The 23,364-nt window shown below is 42.7% G+C and overlaps 1 protein-coding gene across 1 annotated transcript in view; it reads left to right on the forward strand.

Moving 5' to 3' along the window:
- The first annotated feature begins 519 nt into the window (after positions 1 to 519).
- Positions 520 to 23,364, forward strand: part of LOC106592186 (protein unc-13 homolog C) — a 180,052-nt gene continuing 157,207 nt past the window's right edge. The window contains exons 1-2 of the mRNA XM_082957854.1: positions 520 to 1,268; positions 19,650 to 23,364. The exon at positions 19,650 to 23,364 is cut by the window's right edge and continues 712 nt beyond it. Coding sequence (XP_082813980.1) covers positions 19,945 to 23,364 — 3,420 coding nt within the window. The 5' untranslated portion in view covers positions 520 to 1,268; positions 19,650 to 19,944. The remainder of the gene's footprint in view (positions 1,269 to 19,649) is intronic.

A 23,364-nucleotide genomic window follows, 5' to 3' on the forward strand; every position in this document is an offset into this window, starting at 1 on the left:
GATGGGAAGAGAGGATAGATGTAGAGGAGGGTTAGATGATGGAAGCTAGTAGAATGGTGTTGGTCTGACTGAAGGTCTCACTACGATTATGTACGAGAGTGAGAATGACCTGTCTCTGTCTCTCTCTCTCTTTCTGTCTGTGTTTGTATGTGTGTTTGTGTGTGTGTGTGTGTGTGTGTGAGTGTGTGTGAGTGTGAGTGTGTGTGTGAGGAGTGTATATAGCAAAGCCCCTTCCCCTCAAAATAATTTACACACACACACACACACACACACACACACACACACACACACACACACACACACACACACACACACACACACACACACACACACACACACACACACACACACACACACACACACACCAAGCCTCTTCCCATACTCGTTCCCAACTCACCCCTTCCTCTCTCTCTCTCTCTCTCTCTCTCTCTCTCTCTCTCCCTCTCTCCCTTCCTTCCTCCCTCTCTCTCTCCTGTCGTCACGTGAGCCGCGGCTATGAGCTCATTCCTGTCAGCCAAGTGCAGTGAGCAGGGAGAGAGACACTGCTGCTCCCTCATCTCCACTCTGGTCCATCTGAGGGGCTCTAACAGCCCAGCAGGAGACACCAAATCTGGGCAGGAGCCTTACCACCTCCCCCTTTCTGTCTGCTTGATCCCCTGGGCCAGGCACTGCGTGCTTAGGGCGTGTGTGTTTGCACGTGTGTGTGTGAGAGAGGAGCCAAGTCGGTCACACAGACAGCAGGAAAACGAGCCGAGGCAGCATCCATCTACCATCTACCACATCAGAACGAGAGGAGAGAGGGAGGAAGGAAGGATAGAGCGGTAGAATAAGAGACTAATTGCTGGTGCTGCAGACGGAGGCATGGAGGAGAGGTGTGTGTCAGCCATGTGTGTGTGGAGCTGAGGCGTCAGTCACTGGCTCCGGCGAACGGACGGTCGGAGGGAAGGAGGACTGGAATGTGGATGTTGCCTGCCTGTCAGAGGGAAACGAAGCTGTGAGCTGGGGCTTGCAGGCAGATCTCTCTCTGTGTCTCTGTGTCTCTTTCTCTCCTCCCTGCACACAGAGGAAAGAAACATTAGCTGCTAGCTCCATCTCTCCGCTGCTCTGCTCAGCCGACGCTCTATCTCTCTCTCCCTCTCCTCTCGCATCCCTTCATCTCTCTGCTCCAACCACAGTCTCCCTGGAAATGATCTCACACTGGATGTTGCAGTCAGACACTGCTCTGCACGCTGAATAGCATCGGCTTGCACTAGGAATTTACTAATCAGGTATTTATGCATTTTGTATGTGTTTATAGTGTGTGTGTATGTATATATGTATATTCATCGATATGTATGTGAATGTGCCTGTTTGAATTGAGAGTGTATCCTTCTTGTTGCTTCCTCCCCTCCCCCTCCCTCTCGCGGCTCGCAGGCTCACATTCATGTGGACTTTTATGGTTCTATGATGGAATCATCACCCGGTATTGTAGAATTGTACATATCTGTAGAGGATACAGTCAGAGGGCATGTTGATTTCATTAGGATTCTCCATCTAGTTATTCTTTCTAGACAAATACTGAGGCAAATATCTGCACATAGCGCACATCTGTTTTTCCCTCTCTCCAGTTTGCAATTTCACACGCTATCTTTTCAGCATCAGTGAGAAGACATGTGAGCTGCTCTTGCTGTGTGTTTCACAGTAGGAATATTCGATGAAGTATTGTGTGTGTCAGGCTGGGCAAAAGGCACAGAGATGTTCTGATTCATTAAGAAAAATAGGCTGCTGAGAGAGAGAGAGAGAGAGAGAGAGAGAGAGAGAGAGAGAGAGAGAGAGGGAGAGAGAGAGGGGAAGAGAGAGAGGAGAAGAGAGAGAGAGGGAGAAGAAAGAGAGAGAGGGAGAAGAGAGAGAGGGAGAAGAGAGAGAGGAGAGGGGGAAGAGAGAGATGGAGGAGAGAGAGAGAGAAGGAGAAGAGAGAGAGAGGGAGAAGAGAGAGAGAGGGAGAAGAGAGAGAGAGGGAGAAGAGAGAGAGAGAAGGAGAAGAGAGAGAGAGGGAGAAGAGAGAGAGAGGGAGAAGAGGGAGATGGAGGAGAGAGAGAGAAGGAGAAGAGAGAGAGAGAGGGAGAAGAGAGAGAGAGGGAGAAGAGAGAGAGAGGGAGAGAGAGAGAGAGGGAAAAGAGAGAGAGAGGGAGAAGAGAGAGAGAGAGGGAGAAGAGAGAGAGAGGGAGAAGAGAGAGAGGGAGAAGAGAGAGAGAGGGAGAAGAGAGAGAGAGGGAAAAGAGAGAGAGAGGGAGAGAGAGAGAGAGAGGGAGAAGAGAGAGAGGGAGAAGAGAGAGAGAGCTGGGAGGATCTGGTCGGTTGAGCGTTATGGCAACATTTTGGTTGGCTACCTCAACGTGGTTTGGTTATGTGAACGTTACATGAACATTATAGCAGTGTTCCTCAGTGCATTCTGTCTCGAGGTAATCCAGTGTAATCTAGGTTAGCAGCTGGTAGATAGTACAGCATATAAATGTAATTACAAGAGACAGTATAGACTACACTGGCAGAGACAGTATATAAGTTAGATTACTAGAGAAAATGTATAGGTTAGATTAGTAGAGATATTATATAGGTTACATTACTATAGACATTATATAGGCTAGATTACTGGAGATAGTTCATGGGTTAGATTAGTAGAGACAGTATATAGGTTAGATTACTACAGCAGTATATAGGTTAGATTAGTAGAGGTAGTATATAGGTTACATTACTATAGACATTATATAGGCTAGATTACTGGAGATAGTTCATAGGTTAGATTAGTAGAGACAGTATATAGGTTAGATTACTGGAGATAGTTCATAGGTTAGATTAGTAGAGACGGTATAAAGATTTGATTACTACAGCAGTATATAGGTTGGATTACTACAGCAGTATATAGGTTAGATTACTAGAGACGGTATATAGATTAGATTACTACAGACAGTATATACATTAGACTACTAGAGACACTATACAAGTTAGATTAGTAGAGACAGTATATGGGTTAGATTACTAGTGACAGTATATGGGTTAGATTACTAGTGACAGTATATGGGTTAGATTACTAGAGACAGTATACAAGTTAGATTAGTAGAGACAGTATATAAATTAGATTAGTAGAGACAGTATATAAATTAGATTAGTAGAGACAGTATATAAATTACATTACTAGAGACAGTATATAAATTAGATTAGTAGAGACAGTATACAGGTTAGATCACTAGAGACAGTATACAGGTTAAATTAGTAGAGACAGTATATGGGTTAGATTACTAGAGACAGTATACAGGTTACATTACTAGAGACAGCATACAGGTTAGATTAGTAGAGACAGTATATAAATTACATTAGTAAGAGACAGTATATGGGTTAAGATTACTAGAGACAGTATACAAGTTACATTACTAGAGACAGTATACAGGTTAAATTAGTAGAGACAGTATATTGGTTAGATTACTAGTGACAGTATATAGGTTAGATTACTAGACAGCATACAGGTTAGATTAGTAGAGACAGTATATAAATTACATTAGTAGAGACAGTATACAGGTTAGATCACTAGAGACAGTATGTAGGTTAGATTACTAGAGACAGCATACAGGTTAGATCACTAGAGACAGTATATAAATTAGATTAGTAGAGACAGTATACAAGTTAGATTAGTAGAGACAGTATATAAATTAGATTAGTAGAGACAGTATACAGGTTAGATCACAAGAGACAGTATACAGGTTAAATTAGTAGAGACAGTATATTGGTTAGATTACTAGTGACAGTATATAGGTTAGATTACTAGACAGCATACAGGTTAGATTAGTAGAGACAGTATATAAATTACATTAGTAGAGACAGTATTTAGGTTAGATCACTAGAGACAGTATATAGGTTAGATTACTAGAGACAGCATACAGGTTAGATTACTAGAGACAGTATATAGGTTAGATTAGTAGAGGCAATATATTGGTTAGATTAGTAGTGACAGTATATAGGTTAAATTAGTAGAAACAGTATATGGGTTAGATTACTAGAGACAGTATTTAGGTTAGATTAGTAGAGACAGTATAAAGGTTAAATTAGTAGAAACAGAATATAGGTTAAATTAGTAGAGACAGTATTTAGGTTAGATTACTAGAGACAGTATAAAGGTTAAATTAGTAGAGACAGTTTTTAGGTTAGATTAGTAGAGACAGTATATAGGTTAGATTAGTAGAGACAGTATATAGGTTAGATTAGTAGAGACAGTATTTAGGTTAGATTAGTAGAGACAGTATATAGGTTAGATTACTAGAGACAGTATTTAGGTTAGATTAGTAGAGACAGTATTTAGGTTAGATTACTAGAGACAGTATATAGGTTAGATTAGTAGAGGCAGTATATTAGGTTAGATTAGTAGAGACAGTATAAAGGTTAAATTAGTAGAAACAGAATATGGGTTAGATTACTAGAGACAGTATTTAGGTTAGATTACTAGAGACAGTATAAAGGTTAAATTAGTAGAAACAGAATATAGGTTAAATTAGTAGAGACAGTATTTAGGTTAGATTACTAGAGACAGTATATAGGTTAGATTAGTAGAGACAGTATATAGGTTAGATTAGTAGAGACAGTATATAGGTTAGATTAGTAGAGACAGTATTTAGGTTAGATTAGTAGAGACAGTATATAGGTTAGATTACTAGAGACAGTATTTAGGTTAGATTAGTAGAGACAGTATTTAGGTTAGATTACTAGAGACAGTATTTAGGTTAGATTAGTAGAGACAGTATTTAGGTTAGATTACTAGAGACAGTATTTAGGTTAGATTAGTAGAGACAGTATATAGGTTAGATTTCAGCAATGAGGCCTGAGGGGATGTGGTATACAGTATGGCCAATATACCACAGCTAAGGGCTGTTGTTTCGTACGACGCAACGTGGAATGCCTGGATACAGCCCTTAGCCGTGCTATATTGTCCATACAGTATATCACAAACCCCTGAGGTGCCTTTTTGCTATTATTAACTGGTTACAAACATGTCTTCTACCGCTGCTGTGTCTTCTACCGTACTTCCCATTCTCTTTGCTGATGATACCAATTAGATTTTAGCACCCAAAAATGTTGATTCACTAGTTAATGAAGCCAACTCAGGCATGGACACATTTTCTGAATGGTACCAGATAAACAAATTATCTTTACATTCTAAAAAATCCTACTTTATTGTATTCACTAGTAAGAATAAGAAATATTGTAAAATAAATTGCCAGAATCTTAATTGGTGGGAATGAAATGGAACAAGTCACATCCACTAGATTCCTTGGAGCTCTAATTGATGGAAAGTTATCCTGGAAAGATCATATTCAATTTGTCTGCAGCAAAGTGATGAAATCTGTTGGTATCATCAGAAAGATTAGTGGTCAGGCTTGCTTCCTAACTCTATACTATAGTTTCATTTACTCATATCTCATTTACTGTAATATTGTCTGGGCCAGTACATATGCCTCCTACCTACACAAATGACTCATCATACACAAGACATATACTAGCCACTTCCTCTAATTATCTGGAACCATCTGCACCTTTCTTTGACACTCAATATCTTGTCTATTTACAACATTAATGTTCGCCAATTATGCACTTTCATCTACAAATACTTCCCAGACAGTTTAACTAAACCCTTCAATGGATTCTTCCAGGTTCATTCTGAAATCCATCTATATAACACAAGACACTGTGATAACCTTCACCCTCCCCACTGCCGCACCTCACATAGTCAATTCTCTATCAAATACAGAGGTACCATACTCTGGAATTCTTACATTGCCAAAACATCATCATCCCTCAATAACTCCAAGCGAAGACTGTCAGCCTGATGAACCAAACTACTCAGTAATCTCCTCCATATAGCATAACTCTCACACACTCACATGCACACACTCACATGCACACACTCACATGCACACACTCAGATGCACACACTCAAATTTTTAATTAGTAGGTTTGTTATCTGTTTTAACAAACCTTTTTTATTTTGGTACTTATGTGTTGTATATTGTTTTGTGTGATGAGGTTTCATAAAAACCCTTTAATGAAAAAACACACTGTTTCCAACCACACTGTTTTAAAAAAAAATGTGTATATCACTTGTTTTCTTTGGTGCAATTAAATAAATAATTAGAGCAGTAAAAACAAATCCCTTGTCATATATGGTCTGATATACCACGGCTGTCAGCCAATCAGCATTCAGGGCTCGAACCACCCAGTTTGTAATAGTAGATATTCAACACCAGATATATAGTCTATAGATGAGGTGATCTCCCCCTTACTATTGAAAGCATATTAAAACTCATTCAGGATTGGTGGGTCCCCTGTTGGACAGTTGAGCTAACGTAGGCTAATGCGATTAGCATGAGTTTGTAAGTAACAACAACATTTCACAAGACATAGACATATCTGATATTGGCAGAAAGATTAAATTCTTGTTAGTCTAACTGGACTGTCCAATTTACAGTAGCTATTACAGTGAAAGAATACCATGCTATTGTTTGAGGAGAGTGCACAGTTTTGAACATGAAAACTTTATTAATAAACAAATTAGGCACATTTGGGCAGTCTTGATACAACATTTGAACTTTGCACATGCACTGCTGCCATCTAGTGGCCAATATCTAAATTGCACCTGGGCTGGAATAATACATTATGGCCTTTCTCTTGCATTTCAAAGATGATTGTTTGTATTATCTTTTTCCAGATCTAATGTGTTATATGTTCCTACATTCCTTTCACATTTCCACAAACTTCAAAGTGTTTTCTTTCAAACGTTACCAAGAAAATGCATATCCTTGCATCAGGGCCTGAGCTACAGGCAGTTAGATTTGGGTATGTCATTTTAGGCGAAAATTGAAAAAAAGGGGCAGATCCTTAAGAGGTTTTAAGCATCTAGGGGTAAAAAACGCTGTATCTATCCAGTCAAATATAGAGCTGTAGATATAGCATATGGATTAGACTGGTAGATTTGCAGCACATGAATTAGACTGCTAGATATACAGCATAGAGATTCGACTGCTAGATATACAGCATAGAGATTAGACTGCTAGATATACAGCATAGAGATTAGACTGCTAGATATACAGCATAGAGATTCGACTGCTAGATATACAGCATAGAGATTAGACTGCTAGATATACAGCATAGAGATTAGACTGCTAGATATACAGCATAGAGATTAGACTGCTAGATATACAGCATAGAGATTAGACTGCTAGATATACAGCATAGAGATTACACTGCTAGATATACAGCATAGAGATTAGACTGGGTGGGTGCGCTGTGCTAATGATTACTGGGATAGTGGATGGGCGAGGGGCTATTATCACTGTTCTAGTGATGCGTACGCATACACACAGGCGTGCGCACACACACACACACACACACGCACACACAATCCCGCTGACATTATCCCCCACACACTCACACACTTATACACTTGACGCCAGACGTCAAGGGGCATGATATTACACTGATCATCATGTTCCTCCATCAATAGAATTCATGTGGTGACGGATAGAGAGCAGTCGGGCTGTGACTCAGGTGTGTGAAAGAGAGGGAGAGGGAAAGGGAGAGACCGAGAGAGAGAGAGACTGAGTGAGAGTGAGAGAGAGAGAGGGGGGAGTGGGAGAAAGAGAGATAGAGAAAGGAGGGGAGTGGGAGAGAGAGAGAGAGAGAGAGAGAGAGAGGGAGAGAGAGGGAGAGAGAGGGGGAGAGAGGGGGAGAGAGAGAGAGAGAGAGAGAGAGAGAGAGAGAGAGAGAGAGAGAGAGAGAGAGAGAGAGAGAGAGAGAGAGAGAGAGCCATCACCTACAGAGACATGAACCTGGAGAAGAGTCCCTTAAGCAAGCTGGTCCTGTTCACAAACACAAACACACCCCACAGAGCCCCAGGACAGCAACACAATTAGACCCAACCAAATCATGAGAAAACAAAAAGATAATTACTTGACACATTGGAAAGAATTAACAAAAAAACTGAGCAAACTAGAACGCTATTTGGCCCTAAACAAAGAGTACACAGTGGCAGAATACCTGACCACTGTGACTGACCCAAAATTAAGGAAAGCTTTGACTATGCACAGACTCATTGAGCATAGCCTTGCTGTTGCGAAAGGCCACCGTAGGCAGACATGGCTTTCAAGAGAAGACAGGCTATGTGCACACTGCCCACAAAATGAGGTGGAAACTGAGCTGCACTTCCTAACCTCCTGCCCAATGTATGACCATATTAGAGACACATATTTCCATCAGATTAAACAGATCCACAAAGAATTCGAAAACAAGTAATATAATATCTTTATTATTTGGAAACTTCTGTATGTCTAATGTTAACTGTTCATTTTTATTGTTTATTTCAATTTTGTATATTATCTACCTCACTTGCTTTGGCAATGTTAACATATGTTTCCCATGCCAATAAAGCCCCTTGAATTGAATTGAATTGAATTGAGAGAGAGAGAGAGAGAGAGAGAGAGAGAGTGAGAGAGAGAGAGAGAGAGAGAGAGAGCGAAAGAGAGGAAGAGAGAGAGAGCGAGAGAGAGAGAGAGAGAGAGAGAGAGAGAGAGAGAGGAAGATAGAGGGGGAGTGGGAGATGGTGAGAGGGGGAGAGAGAGAGAGACCGAGAGAGAGAGAGAGAGAGAGAGAGAGAAGAGAGAGAGAGAGAGAGAGAGAGAGAGAGAGAGAGAGAGAGAAGAGAGAGAGAGAGAGAGAGAGAGAGAGAGAGAGAGAGAGAGAGAGAGAGAGAGAGAGAGAGGAAGATAGAGGGGGAGTGGGAGAAAGTGAAAGAGGGAGGGGGGAGAGAGAGAGAGACTGAGAGAGAGACCGAGAGAGGAGAGAGAGAGAGAGAGAGAGAGAGAGAGAGAGAGAGAGAGAGAGAAGGAAAGGAGGGAAAGGAGATAACTAGTCAGTTGCACAACTGAATGCATTCAACCAAAATAAGTCTTCTGCATTTAACCCAACCCCTCTGAATCAGAGAGGTGCGGGGGGCTGCCTTAATTGATATTTTTGCATCTGTAACTTTCTCACTCATCATTATTCACGATTCATTCAGGACTATCTGTAATCATAGTAGCATCCACATTAATGTAGAAGTGTTTAGAAACACATTCTAATCGTATTTATAATAAAAGTGACTCCACAATGACACAATATACCATTATTTTCTATTGGGCACAAAATAATCTGAAACACAACCAAAAGAAACAACAAATGCATCCAACAAGTTTGTGTAAGATTAATGTAATCATTGCGTGCTAGGAATATGGGACCAAATACTACACGTTTGACTACTTTAATACACATGTGAATTTGTCCCAATACTTTTGGTCCCCTAAAATGGGGGGACTATGTACAAAAAGTGCTGTAATCTCTAAACGGTTCACCCGATATGGATGAAAATACCCTCAAATTAAAGGGGACATTCGGCACTTTAACCTCATAGTCATTGTATATTTTGAAATCCAAAGTGTTGGAGTACAGAGCCAAAACAACAATATGTGTCACTGTCCCAATAATTTTGGAGGGCACTATAGTTCTCTGGGACAGTGATGGACTGGAACTAGAAAACAGCCTGGACATTTTTAACACATTTATTGCCTCAAAGCACCCATTATTGGCCAAACAATGATAGTTCTGTGCAAAGCCCCCAATTTAGACAGGCCCACCAGACTAAAGATGGACCAGCCCATCTGGCATTTGCCCTATGGCCAGTCCGTTTCTGCTCTGGGGGTTTCAGCTAGCTAGCGAAAGAGCACTGTTGTTTCAGTGTGTACAGCTAGGGACCAGAGTATTCCCTGATCACGTGACCTGACCAGGACCCTGGTTAGAAGCTAGTTTTTCACATGGTCAAGAAAAACCCATAGCTTGATATGACAGGTATAAGTTGAGTTGGGTGTGATATAATGTACTGTATTAGGTCATTGTTGGCAGTGAGGGAAGCAAAAGTAATTCCGCTACTCAAGAATAGTAAAGACCCTTTTACTGGCTTAAATATCCGACCAATCAGCCTGTTACCAACCCTTAGTAAACTTTTGGGAAAAATTGTGTTTGATCAGATACAATGCTATTTAACTGTAAACAAATTGACAACAGACTTTCAGCACGCTTATAGGGAAGGACATTCAACAAGCAGCGCACTTACACAAATAACTGATGATTGGCTGAGAGAAATTGCTAAACAAAAACAATTGGGAGCTCTTTTGTTAGACTTCAGTGCAGCTTGAGACATTATCGATCATAGTCTGCTCAAATCGAATTTTATTGGTCACATACACATGGCTAGCAGATGTCATTGCGAGTGTAGCGACATGCTTGTGGAAAAATGTATGTTTTATGGATTTACACCCCCTGCTATATTGTGGATAAAGAGTTACCTCTCTAACAGAACACAGAGGGTGTTCTTTATTGGAAGCCTCTCCGACATAATCCAGGTAGAATCAGGAATTCTCCAGGGCAGCTGTCTAGGCCCCTTATTTTTCAATCTTTATTAATGACATGCTACTGGCCTTGAGTAAAGCCATTGTGTCTATGTATGCGAATGACTCAACACTATACACGCCAGCTACTACCGCAAGTGAAATCACTGTAACACTTCACAAAGAGTTGTAGTTAGTTTCAGAATGGGTGGCAAGGAATCAGTTATAATACATATTTCAAAAATGAAAAGTGTTGTATTTGGGACAAATGCTTCACTAAACCCTAAACCTCAACCAAGTCTTGTAATAAATAATGGCAAATTGAGCAAGTGGATGTGACTAAACTGCTTTGAGTAACCCTGGATTGTAAACAGTTATGGTCAAAACATGTTGATACAACAGTTGCTAAGACGGGGAGCAGTCTGTCCATAATAAAGTGTTGCTATGCCTTTTTAACAGCACTATCAACAAGGAAGGTCCTACAGACTCTAGTTTTGTCGCACCTGGACTACTGTTCAGTTGTGTGGTCAGGTGCCACAAAGAGGGACCTCGTAAAATTACAATTGGCTCAGAATAGGGCAGCACGGCTGGCCCTTAAATGTACACGAAGAGCTAACATGAATAATATGCATGTACATCTCTCATGGCTCAAAGTGGAGAAGCGATTGACAACATCATTACTTATTTTTGTAAGAAGTGTTGACATGCTGAATGAACGGAGGTGTCTGTTTAAACTACTAGCACACAGCTCGGACACCCATGCATTCCCCACGAGACATGCCACCAAAGGTCTCTTCACAATCCCCAAGTCAAGAACAGACTATGGGAGGTGCACACAGTACTACATAGAGCCATGTCTATATGGATCTTTATTCCACATCAGGTAACACCTTAAAAATACACCTTATGGAACAGCGAAGACTATGAAGAGACACACAGGCACAGACACACATACACATGATAAGACATGCACTCTACACAAACGTACACATGGATGTTGTATTGTAAATTGTATATAACTGCCTTAATGTTGCTGGACTCCTGCCTTGGCAGCAGCTAATGGGTATCCTTAAAACATACAAGCACAAATACAGGATTCACCAGTGAATTAGCTGTAACTGGGGGGTTCCAGATCAGCTCTGATAAGCAGTCAAATATATAGTTTGACTTTCTGGTTTATTTAGGAAGCTAATCATGACTATGGGTTGTTGTTTGTCAAGACAATTATACCATTCCAATTTCAAGTCTATATTTCTTGAAAAGATGGAGTTTTTTCTGAATATTAAAGACAGCTGGCTACCTCATTGATCCAGCTTTCTGGAACAGCCCTCATGTGACATCTGTCCCATCTGCTGATTGGTTAGGAAGCCATGTTAGTAATCAATCTGTGATTAGCTGTTTCGGTGAAAAATGTCTGCCATCTCTCTCGCTCATGCCCACAGATCATTGCCCATCTAATTTGATTATATAAAAATCTCTCCTGGGTCCCATAAAGAGATTTGCATATGAAGGTTTCCTGAGGGAGAGAGAGGGAGAATGTTTCATTTGTCAAACCCTAACTTGCCGATTCGGATGTAGCATTTCATAAGGGGAAACTCAGCTGTTTAATATGAACGTTGAGTCGCTGTATCACTCCCAGATTCCCAGATACATAGTGCTCTGTGGTTGAAGGCTCTCTTTCTGATCAAAGCTGAAACAGCCACAAGAGTCAGAACAGACTACAGGTACAATATCCACTAAGTCAGTAGTCACAGTCAGAGCAGACTACAGTTACAATATCCACTAAGTCAGTAGTCACAGTCAGAGCAGACTACAGTTACAATATCCACTAAGTCAGTAGTCACAGTCAGAGCAGACTACAGTTACAATATCCTCTAAGTCAGTAGTCACAGTCAGAGCAGACTACAGTTACAATATCCTCTAAGTCAGTAGTCACAGTCAGAGCAGACTACAGGTACAATATCCACTAAGTCAGTAGTCACAGTCAGAGCAGACTACAGTTACAATATCCTCTAAGTCAGTAGTCACAGTCAGAGCAGACTACAGTTACAATATCCACTAAGTCAGTAGTCACAGTCAGAGCAGACTACAGTTACAATATCCACTAAGTCAGTAGTCACAGTCAGAGCAGACTACAGTTACAATATCCACTAAGTCAGTAGTCACAGTCAGAGCAGACTACAGTTACAATATCCACTAAGTCAGTAGTCACAGTCAGAGCAGACTACAGTTACAATATCCACTAAGTCAGTAGTCACAGTCAGAGCAGACTACAGTTACAATATCCACTAAGTCAGTAGTCACAGTCAGAGCAGACTACAGTTACAATATCCACTAAGTCAGTAGTCACAGTCAGAGCAGACTACAGTTACAATATCCACTTAGTCAGTAGTCACAGTCAGAGCAGACTACAGTTACAATATCCACTAAGTCAGTAGTCACAGTCAGAGCAGACTACAGTTACAATATCCACTAAGTCAGTAGTCACAGTCAGAGCAGACTACAGTTACAATATCCACTAAGTCAAAGTAGTCACAGTCAGAGCAGAATACAGTTACAATATCCACTAAGTCAGTAGTCACAGTCAGAGCAGACTACAGTTACAATATCCCCTAAGTCAGTAGTCACAGTCAGAGCAGACTACAGTTACAATATCCACTAAGTCAAAGTAGTCACAGTCAGAGCAGACTACAGTTACAATATCCACTAAGTCAGTAGTCACAGTCAGAGCAGACTACAGTTACAATATCCACTAAGTCAAAGTAGTCACAGTCAGAGCAGACTACAGTTACAATATCCACTAAGTCAGTAGTCACAGTCAGAGCAGACTACAGTTACAATATCCACTAAGTCAGTAGTCACAGTCAGAGCAGACTACAGTTACAATATCCACTAAGTCAGTAGTCACAGTCAGAGCAGACTACAGTTACAATATCCACTAAGTCAGTAGTCACAGTCAGAGCAGACTACAGTTACAATATCCACTAAGTCAAGTAGTCACAGTCAGAGCAGACTACAGTTACAATATCCAGTAGTCACAGTCAGAGCAGACTACAGTTACAATATCCACTAAGTCAGTAGTCACAGTCAGAGCAGACTACAGTTACAATATCCACTAAGTCAAAGTAGTCACAGTCAGAGCAGACTACAGTTACAATATCCACTAAGTCAAAGTAGTCACAGTCAGAGCAGACTACAGTTACAATATCCACTAAGTCAAAGTAGTCACAGTCAGAGCAGACTACAGTTACAATATCCACTAAGTCAAAGTAGTCACAGTCAGAGCAGACTACAGTTACAATATCCACTAAGTCAGTAGTCACAGTCAGAGCAGACTACAGTTACAATATCCACTAAGTCAAAGTAGTCACAGTCAGAGCAGACTACAGTTACAATATCCACTAAGTCAGTAGTCACAGTCAGAGCAGACTACAGTTACAATATCCACTAAGTCAGTAGTCACAGTCAGAGCAGACTACAGTTACAATATCCACTAAGTCAAAGTAGTCACAGTCAGAGCAGACTACAGTTACAATATCCACTAAGTCAGTAGTCACAGTCAGAGCAGACTACAGTTACAATATCCACTAAGTCAAACTAGTCACAATAGTGAGGGTACAGTTACTAAAGATAGTTTAGAAAAAAATACATATTGTTTACCCGGTGACTAACAGTACAGTATTTACAGTGGTGTCACAAGTCAAAGAACAGTCAGAATAGTACAACAAAGTACCTGAGACGAAGTACAACGGTCAGAGTAGTCACAATGGTCAGAGTAGTCACACTGAGGCTTTGATTATATAGATAGTGTTAAGTTATATGGTGTTACAATAGAGCGTTTTTAAAAAGTCTGTGTTAAAATAGACTTGTTAAAGCAGACAGCGTTATAATGAACAATTAAGGCACGAGGAGGTGTGGTATATGGCCAATATACCACGGCTAAGGGCTGTATCCAGGCACTCCGCGTTGCATTGTGCATAAGAACAGTGCTAAGCCGTGGTATATTGGCCACATACCACAAACCCCCGAGGTGCCTTATTGCTATTATAAACTGGTTACCAACGTAATTGGCAGTAAAAATAAATGGTATATGGTCTGATATACCACGTCTGTCAGCCAAAGTGTTGATAGCTACGGGTCTAATCTTTGGTTTTGGTGTCAGTTCATAAACTCACACTGAGGTCTTGATTATCTCTGTCTGGCTTCCTGGAGCTCACTTTCGGACCTGATGATTGGGAAGCTATAGATCAGGGGTGTGGCATGCTGTGGTAGTGTGGCCTGGGGATTGGCTACCTATAGTAAAGATCAGATTTTCTTCCCTTCTCCTACCCTTTGCGCTCTCATAAAGACCCATATAAAGGCTAATTCCACTTTAGAACAGTCCAGTAAACAGATCGAATAGAATAGAAAAGAAAATAATAGAATAGAATATTATGGAATAGAATATAATACATATGTGATTGTATTCTATGTTATTTTGGGTTAAAAATAATACGTACATAACAAGAAAGATAAGTATACAGTATTTTATCCCAGTCCCAGAGGATAGCACATTAACGTATTAATGAAAACAATTATTTCCAAAGTGGTCCTCCTGGGACAGTGAGTGTTTTGAGGTCCAGGAGTGATAGGCTTAATCTGGGTCTGGAAAATGAGCCCTGGACTGCAGGTCTATCTGGCCAGAGTCCAGGCAGAACATCCCACGGATGAGTGGTGAACAGGGCTCTGTCCCAAATGACCCCCTGTTCCGTACATAGTGCACTACTTTTGATCAGAGCCCTGGTTAAAAGTAGTGCAGCATGTAGGGAATAGGGGGCCATGTGGGACGGAGCCCTGGAGAACAGGAGAACCCTGACCTCTCAGAGAAGACAATTGCATTACAGTCACATTACATTGGAGAAGGAGCAGTGTCAATCAGTCACAGCCCAGCACTGTGTGTGCATCCAAAATGGTACCATATACCCTATATAGCGTACCATAGGGCTCTAATTAAAAGTAGCGCACACTACAGTATATAGGGAATAGGTGCCATTTGGGACTCACCCTGTAACAGATCTTAGTACACATCTGTAATGACAGTTGTTTCCCTTCATATTATATTAGGGATGACACATTCTGAGGTTCTAGTTGCAGGCTGTAGCTTTGTAATACCAACACTTATATTGACTATACAACTAGAAATATGTCATATCACCAACATTTTACTAAACGGAAAATGTTTCTTTTTTGCAAGGGTTCATATCTGCAATATGTGGGCTGTATGTGTAGCCTACAGAGACTTTACATGGAGGTTATATGTTCTTTCTACAGAGACTTAATCCCTACACCAGGCTCCTTAGCTCCTTACATTACTAAATACACTGAAAAGAATGTAAACGATACATTCAACAATTACAGTTCATATAAGTAAATCAGTCAATATAAATTAATTATTAGGCCCTAATCTATGGATTTCATATGACTAGGAATACAGATATGCATTTGTTGGTCACCGATACCTTAAAAAAAAGTTGGGGCTTGAATCAGAAAACCATTCACTATCTGGTGTGACCACCATTTGCCTCATGTCCTTCACATAGAGTTGATCAGGCTGTTGATTGTGACCTATGGAATATTGTCCCACTCCTCTTCAATGACTGTGCGAAGAAGCTGGATTTTGGCGGAAACTGGAACACGCTGTCGTACACGCCAATCCAGAGCATCCCAAACGTGCTCAATTGGTGGTGACATGTCTGGTGAGTATGCAGGCCATGGAAGAACTGGGACATTTCAGCTTCCAGGACTTGTGTACAGATCCTTGCGACATGGGGCCGTGCATTATCATGCTGAAACATGAGGTGATTGCGGCGGCAGTGGGCCTCAGGATCTCGTCACAGTATCTCTGTGCATTCGAATTGCCATCGATAAAATGCAGTTGTGCCAGTGGCCATCGAAGGTGAGAATTTGTCCACTGAAGTCAGTTACGAAGCCAAACTGCAGTCAGGTCAAGACCCTGGTGAGGACGATGAGCACGCAGATGAGCGGTTTGTGCAGAAATGATTTGGTTGTGCAAACCCACAGTTTCATCAGCTGTCCAGGTGGCTGGTCACAGATAATCTCGCAGGAAAAGAAGCCGGATGTGGAGATCCTGGTCTGGCGTGGTTACACGTTGTCGGTTGAACATTCTGCCAAATTCTATAAAACGTCGTTGGAGGCGGCTTATAGTAGAGAGATTAACATTGAATTATCTGGCAACAGCTCTGGTGGACATTCCTGCAGTCAGTATGCCAATCCCTCAAAACTTGAGACATTTGTGGCATTGTATTTTGTGTCCTTTTATTGTCCCCAGCACAAGGTCCACCTGTGTAATGTATAATCAGCTTCTTGATATGCCACACTTGTCAGGTGGATGGATTATCTTGGTAAAAGAGAAACGCTCACTAGATTTTTGTGTGTATGGAACATTTCTGGGATCTTTTATTCAGCTCATGAAACATGGGACCAACACTTTACATGTTGTGTTTATATTTTTGTTCAGTACACATTGAAAAGCACATTGAGAAGGTAACATCTGAAATAATCTCCTAGCTATCACCATATAAAGTAGCATGCCTGTTGAATGCAAAATGGTCTGTTGTTGAAGCCAAGCGACCCAGCCCATGTTGTTAGACCTACTGGCTCACAGTCACAGCCCATCAATAAAGGCTAACGCTGATGCTATGTTTCACAGCCCATTTCACGTGTGTGTGTGTGTGTGTGTGTGTGTGTGTGTGTGTGTGTGTGTGTGTGTGTGTGTGTGTGTGTGTGTGTGTGTGTGTGTGTGTGTGTGTGTGTGTGTGTGTGTGTGTGTGTGTGTGTGTGTGTGTGTGAGAGTGAGAGAGAGAGAGTCTGTCTCTGTGGTCATAAGACTATGAATGCATCAGTGGTTAAACCCCTGAACTAATGTGGAGCAGCTGCCGGCTTACACTCCACAACAGTCCCCTCTCACTGGCTGCCTCTCCTGGTCAGTGACAGTCAATCACAACCAACATCTCACAGCTAGCCAATCACATCCAGCAATTCAAAGCTACTCGTTCACAGCTAGCCAATCACATCCAGCAATTCATAGCTACTCGCTCACAGCTAGCCGCTCACAACTAGCCAATCGCATCCAACCAATTGAATCCAGCCACTCCTAGCTAGCTGCTCACAGCTAGCCAATCAGATCCAGCCACCCCTCGCCAGCCATTCACAGGTAGCAAATCATGGGGGACCTGATTCGGGATTGAGATAAGCGTGCACAATTTGGACCTTCGCGTAAGGCATGCGTTGATGTCGGACAATGGGAGACTTAAGTGAAAACTCAAGATAAGCGCATGGATCTGATTTCAGAATACCATCCAGGGGGAGAGGCTTTGGGGTTCATCCCTGTGATGCTCAGTCAGGGCACTTAATCCCACTGTTCTGGGGTAAATCTGAACTGGTACACTATTCCCTTATTCCCTTATTATTGCACTACTATTAGCTAAAGCCCTCAGCCCTGTTATTTCAATGTAAATCATAATAACGATGATATGTACAATATTTCCCCCATACCTTTCTTTAATAGCGATCTTTGTGAGCCAGAATAGAAAGCACCAGCCTCTGGGGGCATGGTGTGCAATGGGTCAGAAACAGGACATATCTCAGTCTGCCCCAGTAGAGGTACCAGGACTGATCTGGGTCATGGAGTAATGACGTTACTATATCGAACACATCAAACCATGCATACTCAGTACTATCTAGACCCAGTCACTGGGTTCAGACCCACTCATTTCACTGAGTCTCTAATTTGAGATGAATAAAATATAGCTAGTTATTTTATCCTGATTAACACAGTGTCAGAGCGTGGTTAGAGTGTAATTGTGTATTTACCTCGGGCGAGCAAGAGAGCCGGGCCTCCACCGCAGTATGTGGGGACATTGTGTGTTGGAGCATTATGATGTGTGGTGTGTGTGTGTGTGTGTGTGTGTGTGTGTGTGTGTGTGTGTGTGTGTGTGTGTGTGTGTGTGTGTGTGTGTGTGTGTGTGTGTGTGTGTGTGTGTGTGTGTGTGTGTGTGTGTGTGTGTGTGTATGATGTGGTGTATCAGAGCATTTTAACTACTGAAGTAATTATAGCCTGCCTCCTGCTGTAAAAAGGAGGCATATCAATGTGGCCATTGGCTCTATTGACAGTGAGAAATCCGTACACACACACATACAGTACACACATAGCCTACACATTCACGCAAACACACGTGCAAGATACGCATTCACGCACATACACACATGTATGCAGATATATATACACACAACTACACACACACACACTTCACCATAAAAGCACTTGCAGAAGATTCTAATGGTGGACAGTCCACTTAAATTGATTTTTGTTGTGATGCATGGACCTATTACTTTATTTTACCCAAATTAAATCAAGCATACTCATTGGTTGTGGCTTGTGTGAATCCCATCCCTACTGCAGTCTTTGACGGTCCACATGGAGCCTGTGACGATTTTCCCAGTGTGAAACTGTAGATATTATGGATTTTTGTGTGTGGATCACTGCGCGGGGTTTCACCTCAATGATAACAGATTAATCCTTCTTCATGATAACAACATTGCTGTTTTCTTGCTTTGTGCAATCCTAATATCTCTGTGTGCTATATTATCTGAGGATAAAGTATCTGTGTGCTAGTATCTCTGTGTGCTAGTGTCTCTGTGTGCTAGTATCTCTGTGTGCTAGTGTATCTGTGTGCTAGTATCTCTGTGTGCTAGTATATCTGTGTCCTAGCATATCTGTGTGCTAGTATCTCTGTGTGCTAGCATCTCTGTATGCTAGTATGTCTGTGTGCTAGTATATCTGTGTGCTAGTATCTCTGTGTGATAGTATATATGTGTGCTAGTATCTCTGTGTGCTAGTATATCTGTGTGCTAGTATATCTGTGTGCTAGTATCTCTGTGTGATAGTATATCTGTGTACTAGTATCTCTGTGTGATAGTATATCTGTGTGCTAGTATCTCTGTGTGCTAGTATCTCTGTATGGTAGTACATATGTGTGTGCAGGAGTATCTGTGTGCTAGAGTATCACTGTGCTAAACTATGTCTGTGCGATAGTACATCTGTTCTATAGTTCCAATGTGCTAGAGTATCTCTGTTATAGTATCTATGTGCTACAGTATCTTTATTCTATGCCTTTACTAACAGTTCCCATTGTTTCTCTCTTTTTGCAGAGCAATGCGTCTGGTCCTGTGGAGAGCCAGTGGATTTCACAGTGATTCCCGTCCCCCACCCGGATATACAGAGTTGGAGTTTTGACACAAGCTTATCTAAGCAGGCCTGTCAGAGTTGTGTGCCTGGGGGTTGACGCTCCCTCCACCGTCCCTCCTCCCCCTCCTCCACCAACACCACCACCACCAACACCACTGCTGGCTCCTCCACCGCTGGCTCCTCCACCGCTGGCTCCTCAGCCCAAGCAGAGCTGCTCCACTGCATCTTTAATAGACGTCTCTCAAAGCATTGCCTTCCATGGTTTCTGCCCTGCTCCAGACCCTATCATCTTACATCGTGAAGATTTGCAAAGGAATGTTTACAAAGAAATTGGCGAATCCCACAAAGAAGAAAGAGAGTAGCAACAATAAAGAGCCCAAATTGACCACCACTGATTTGCGTGACCAAGGTAACCTGACGCCGACACTCTCCACCACTCTGAAAACTACAGTGAAAAAAATCAGCAAATGCTCTTCGGCGCGTAACATCTCTCTTGAATTAGACGACGGAAAAAACGACTGCTCATCTCTCTCACCGACTTTCAGTTACCGTGTAGCGATAGCGAACGGACTCCCGAAAAACACTCTTCTTCTGAACAACAATGAGAGTATCTTCCAGGAGATCCTTTCCATCAATAGCGAATACTCTGACTCCCTGAGCGAGGTCAAACCTGTGCGTAGATTCGATGAGCAGAAATCTCACACCATGCCAGTGAGACGGAACAGAAAGAGCCTCATTAGTCTGGCGCCCTCCGATGGCAGCTCAGAAGGTGAGAGGGTGGAGCGCTCAAGTCTGCACACTCTCCGACTTGGCGCGCTACGCAAGCTGAGGAAATGGAAAAAGAGTCAGGAGTGCGTGTCTTCGGACTCCGAGGTGAGCAACTGGAGGAAGACCCTGGGTATCCGGAGCAAGTCCCTGGACCGGGCTGGGAGGCAGCAGAAGTCGACCTCTGCCTTAGAAGCCGGCTCCAGCTCAACAGGCTGCATCAACCAAACCCAGGATGTGATGGAGATGATCTTTAAGGAGCTGCAGGGCATCAGCCAGATCGAGACAGAGCTTACAGAGCTCAGGGGACACGTCAACGCCCTGAAGAACTCCATCGACGAGATCTCCTCCAGCGTGGAGGTGGTGCAGACCGAGATCGAACAACTGCGTACTGGCTTCGTCCAGTCCCGGAGAGAGACGCGAGACATCCACGACTACATCAAGCAGGTCAGCCACCAGGCCAACAAGGCCAGCCTGAGGTTCATAAACGTCCCTGAGGAGAAGCTGGAGAAAACTGAGAGTCTCATCTATCATATTCTAAAGGACAAAATGGGATTTTCTGAAGCACATAAAACACTTAAAATAGAGCTAGCCCATCGGTTAGGGCAACAAAGAGAATGTTCCAATGCAAAACCTAGGCCTATTATTGTAATATTCTCAACCCCCTCAGATAGAGATTTAGTTTTGAAAAAATGCTACAAACTGAAGGGGACTGGTATATCTGTATCCACTGATAACTTAACGACTCATGACGTGAAGGAAAAGAAAGATAAAGGAGCAATGTCCTCTTCTCAAACCTACGAGAGCATGGACATTAAGGTCTCAGCCAAGGACAAAGCTGAGAGTGATGACTGGGACTCTATGGACAGTGACAAGGAGCTAGATGAACTAAACAGGAACAAATATGCAATGGTGGTGTCTAAGCCTGTTCACAAACATAAAGCAGATAAAAAGAGGCACGGTCACCATGAGCACGGTAGCCGGTCTGCGGATGAGGCAGGCTACTCTGCCTCAGTTCACTACGCTGATGACTCCTATGATGAGTCTGACAAAGCCTCCAAGCCCTACTATGGTGACCTCACCCCCGGCTGGCTCTCTCAGAGTGACTACTCCACCCCCAAGCTCAGCCGCTCCGAGTCTGACTGCTCCAAGCTCTGCCAGTCCTACTCTGAAGACTTCTCAGAGAGCCAGTACTTCAGCCGGCCCAATGGCAGCTCTCTACTATCCTCCTCAGACCAGGAGCTGTGGCAGAGGAAGCAGGAGGACATGGCGTCATCGTGGTACGCCAGCCAGACCCTCAGCCAGGAGAACCCTCCGTACGCCGAGCCCAACGAGGCCGAGACCACCGAGACCATCGACAGTGGGGTGAGCAATGGGCTGGTCTGCATGTCTGGGGATAGGAGCCATTACAGTGGCTCACAGCTGTCTCTGCAGGGAGACCTCTCTCCATGGAAGGACTGGCCTCACCTGGAGCAGGGAGCAGACTCTGGGCTGGACGCTTCCACAGAGCAGAACATGGTGTCTGAGGTCAGCAGCCCCTTTGACCCAGCTGCCATCCCTGGCTTCCCTGAGAACATCACCAAGTGTCAGGAGGTGGACCTGGCATTTGAAGGGGAGGAGACTTTCATGTTGGATATGGTGGAAAGCACCCTGTTGGACACCGCCCTGCTGGACATCACCCGACTGGAGAGTGCCCGGCTGGGTAGTGCTCCCCCCACTACTCTTTATACAGCCCCTATTGTAGCGAAAGAACCTGTTGTAACACCTCCTGTCCATAAGCCTAAAGCTAAAGAGACTGCTAAAACACTTCCTAAAGAAACTTCTAAAGCAGCTCCTAAAGCTAAAACACCTCCTAAAGAGTTAGCTAAAACGGTTCCTAAAGAGGTTGCTAAGACTAATCCTAAAGATGTTGCTAAAACTATTCCTAAAGAGGTTGCTAAAACTATTCCTAAAGAGCTTGCTAAAATTATTCCTAAAGAGGTTGCTAAAATTGTTCCTAAAGAGGTTGCCAAAACACCTAAAGAGGTTGCCAAAACACCTAAAGAGGTTGCTAAACCTATTCCTAAAGAGGTTGCTAAAACTATTCCTAAAGAGGTTGCTAAAACTATTCCTAAAGAGGTTTCTAACACTATTTATAAAGTGACTTCTAAACCGGCAAAAGAGGTTGCTAAATCAATTGCTGAAGAGGCTGCTAAAACTATTAAACTAAGAGAAACAGCCAAATTGATTCCTAAAGAGAATGTTAAAACACCTCCTAAAGAAATTGTTAAAGCTATTCATACAGAGGCTCCTAAAACACCTCTGAAAGACACTCCCAAAACAAGCCCAAAAGATACTCCCAAAACAAGTCCGAAAGAAACTCCCAAAACAAGTCCGAAAGACACTCCCAAAACAAGTCCAAAAGAGACTGTGAAAATACTTCCCAAAGACCCTCCTAAAACAAGTCCAAAAGAGGCTGTGAAAACACCTCCCAAAGACACATCTAAAACTAGTCCAAAAGAGACACCTAAAATGGTCCCTAAAGGGTCATCTAACACGCTTCCTAAAATGGCAGCTAAAGAAGCCCCTGAACTATCCCACCAAACATTCCCTGAGCTTGATGTCAAACACAGCTTCCAACCGAGCCAGACCAAGTCATCCACCATGTACCGTAGCCAAAGCGAGATCCGGTCTGAGAAAGTTGTAGAGGAGGTGCCCAAGTCCTGGAGCAGCCGCCTCAGCATCGACCTCACCGACAAAGCTCCGTCCTTCAGCTTTGGGTTTGGCTCCACCCTGAAGAAGGCAAAATCAGCCCTGGAGGTGGTGTGGAAGTCAGGCCCTCCACCTAGTGCCACTCCCCCGGAGCCACCCCCAGACTCAGGCTCCTTCATGGGCCGCTTCCGCACACTGTCCACCTCCACGGCCAACGACTCC

Source organism: Salmo salar, chromosome 11, assembly GCF_965601325.2.
Source record: "Salmo salar chromosome 11, fSalSal1, whole genome shotgun sequence".
Lineage (NCBI taxonomy): Eukaryota > Metazoa > Chordata > Actinopteri > Salmoniformes > Salmonidae > Salmo > Salmo salar.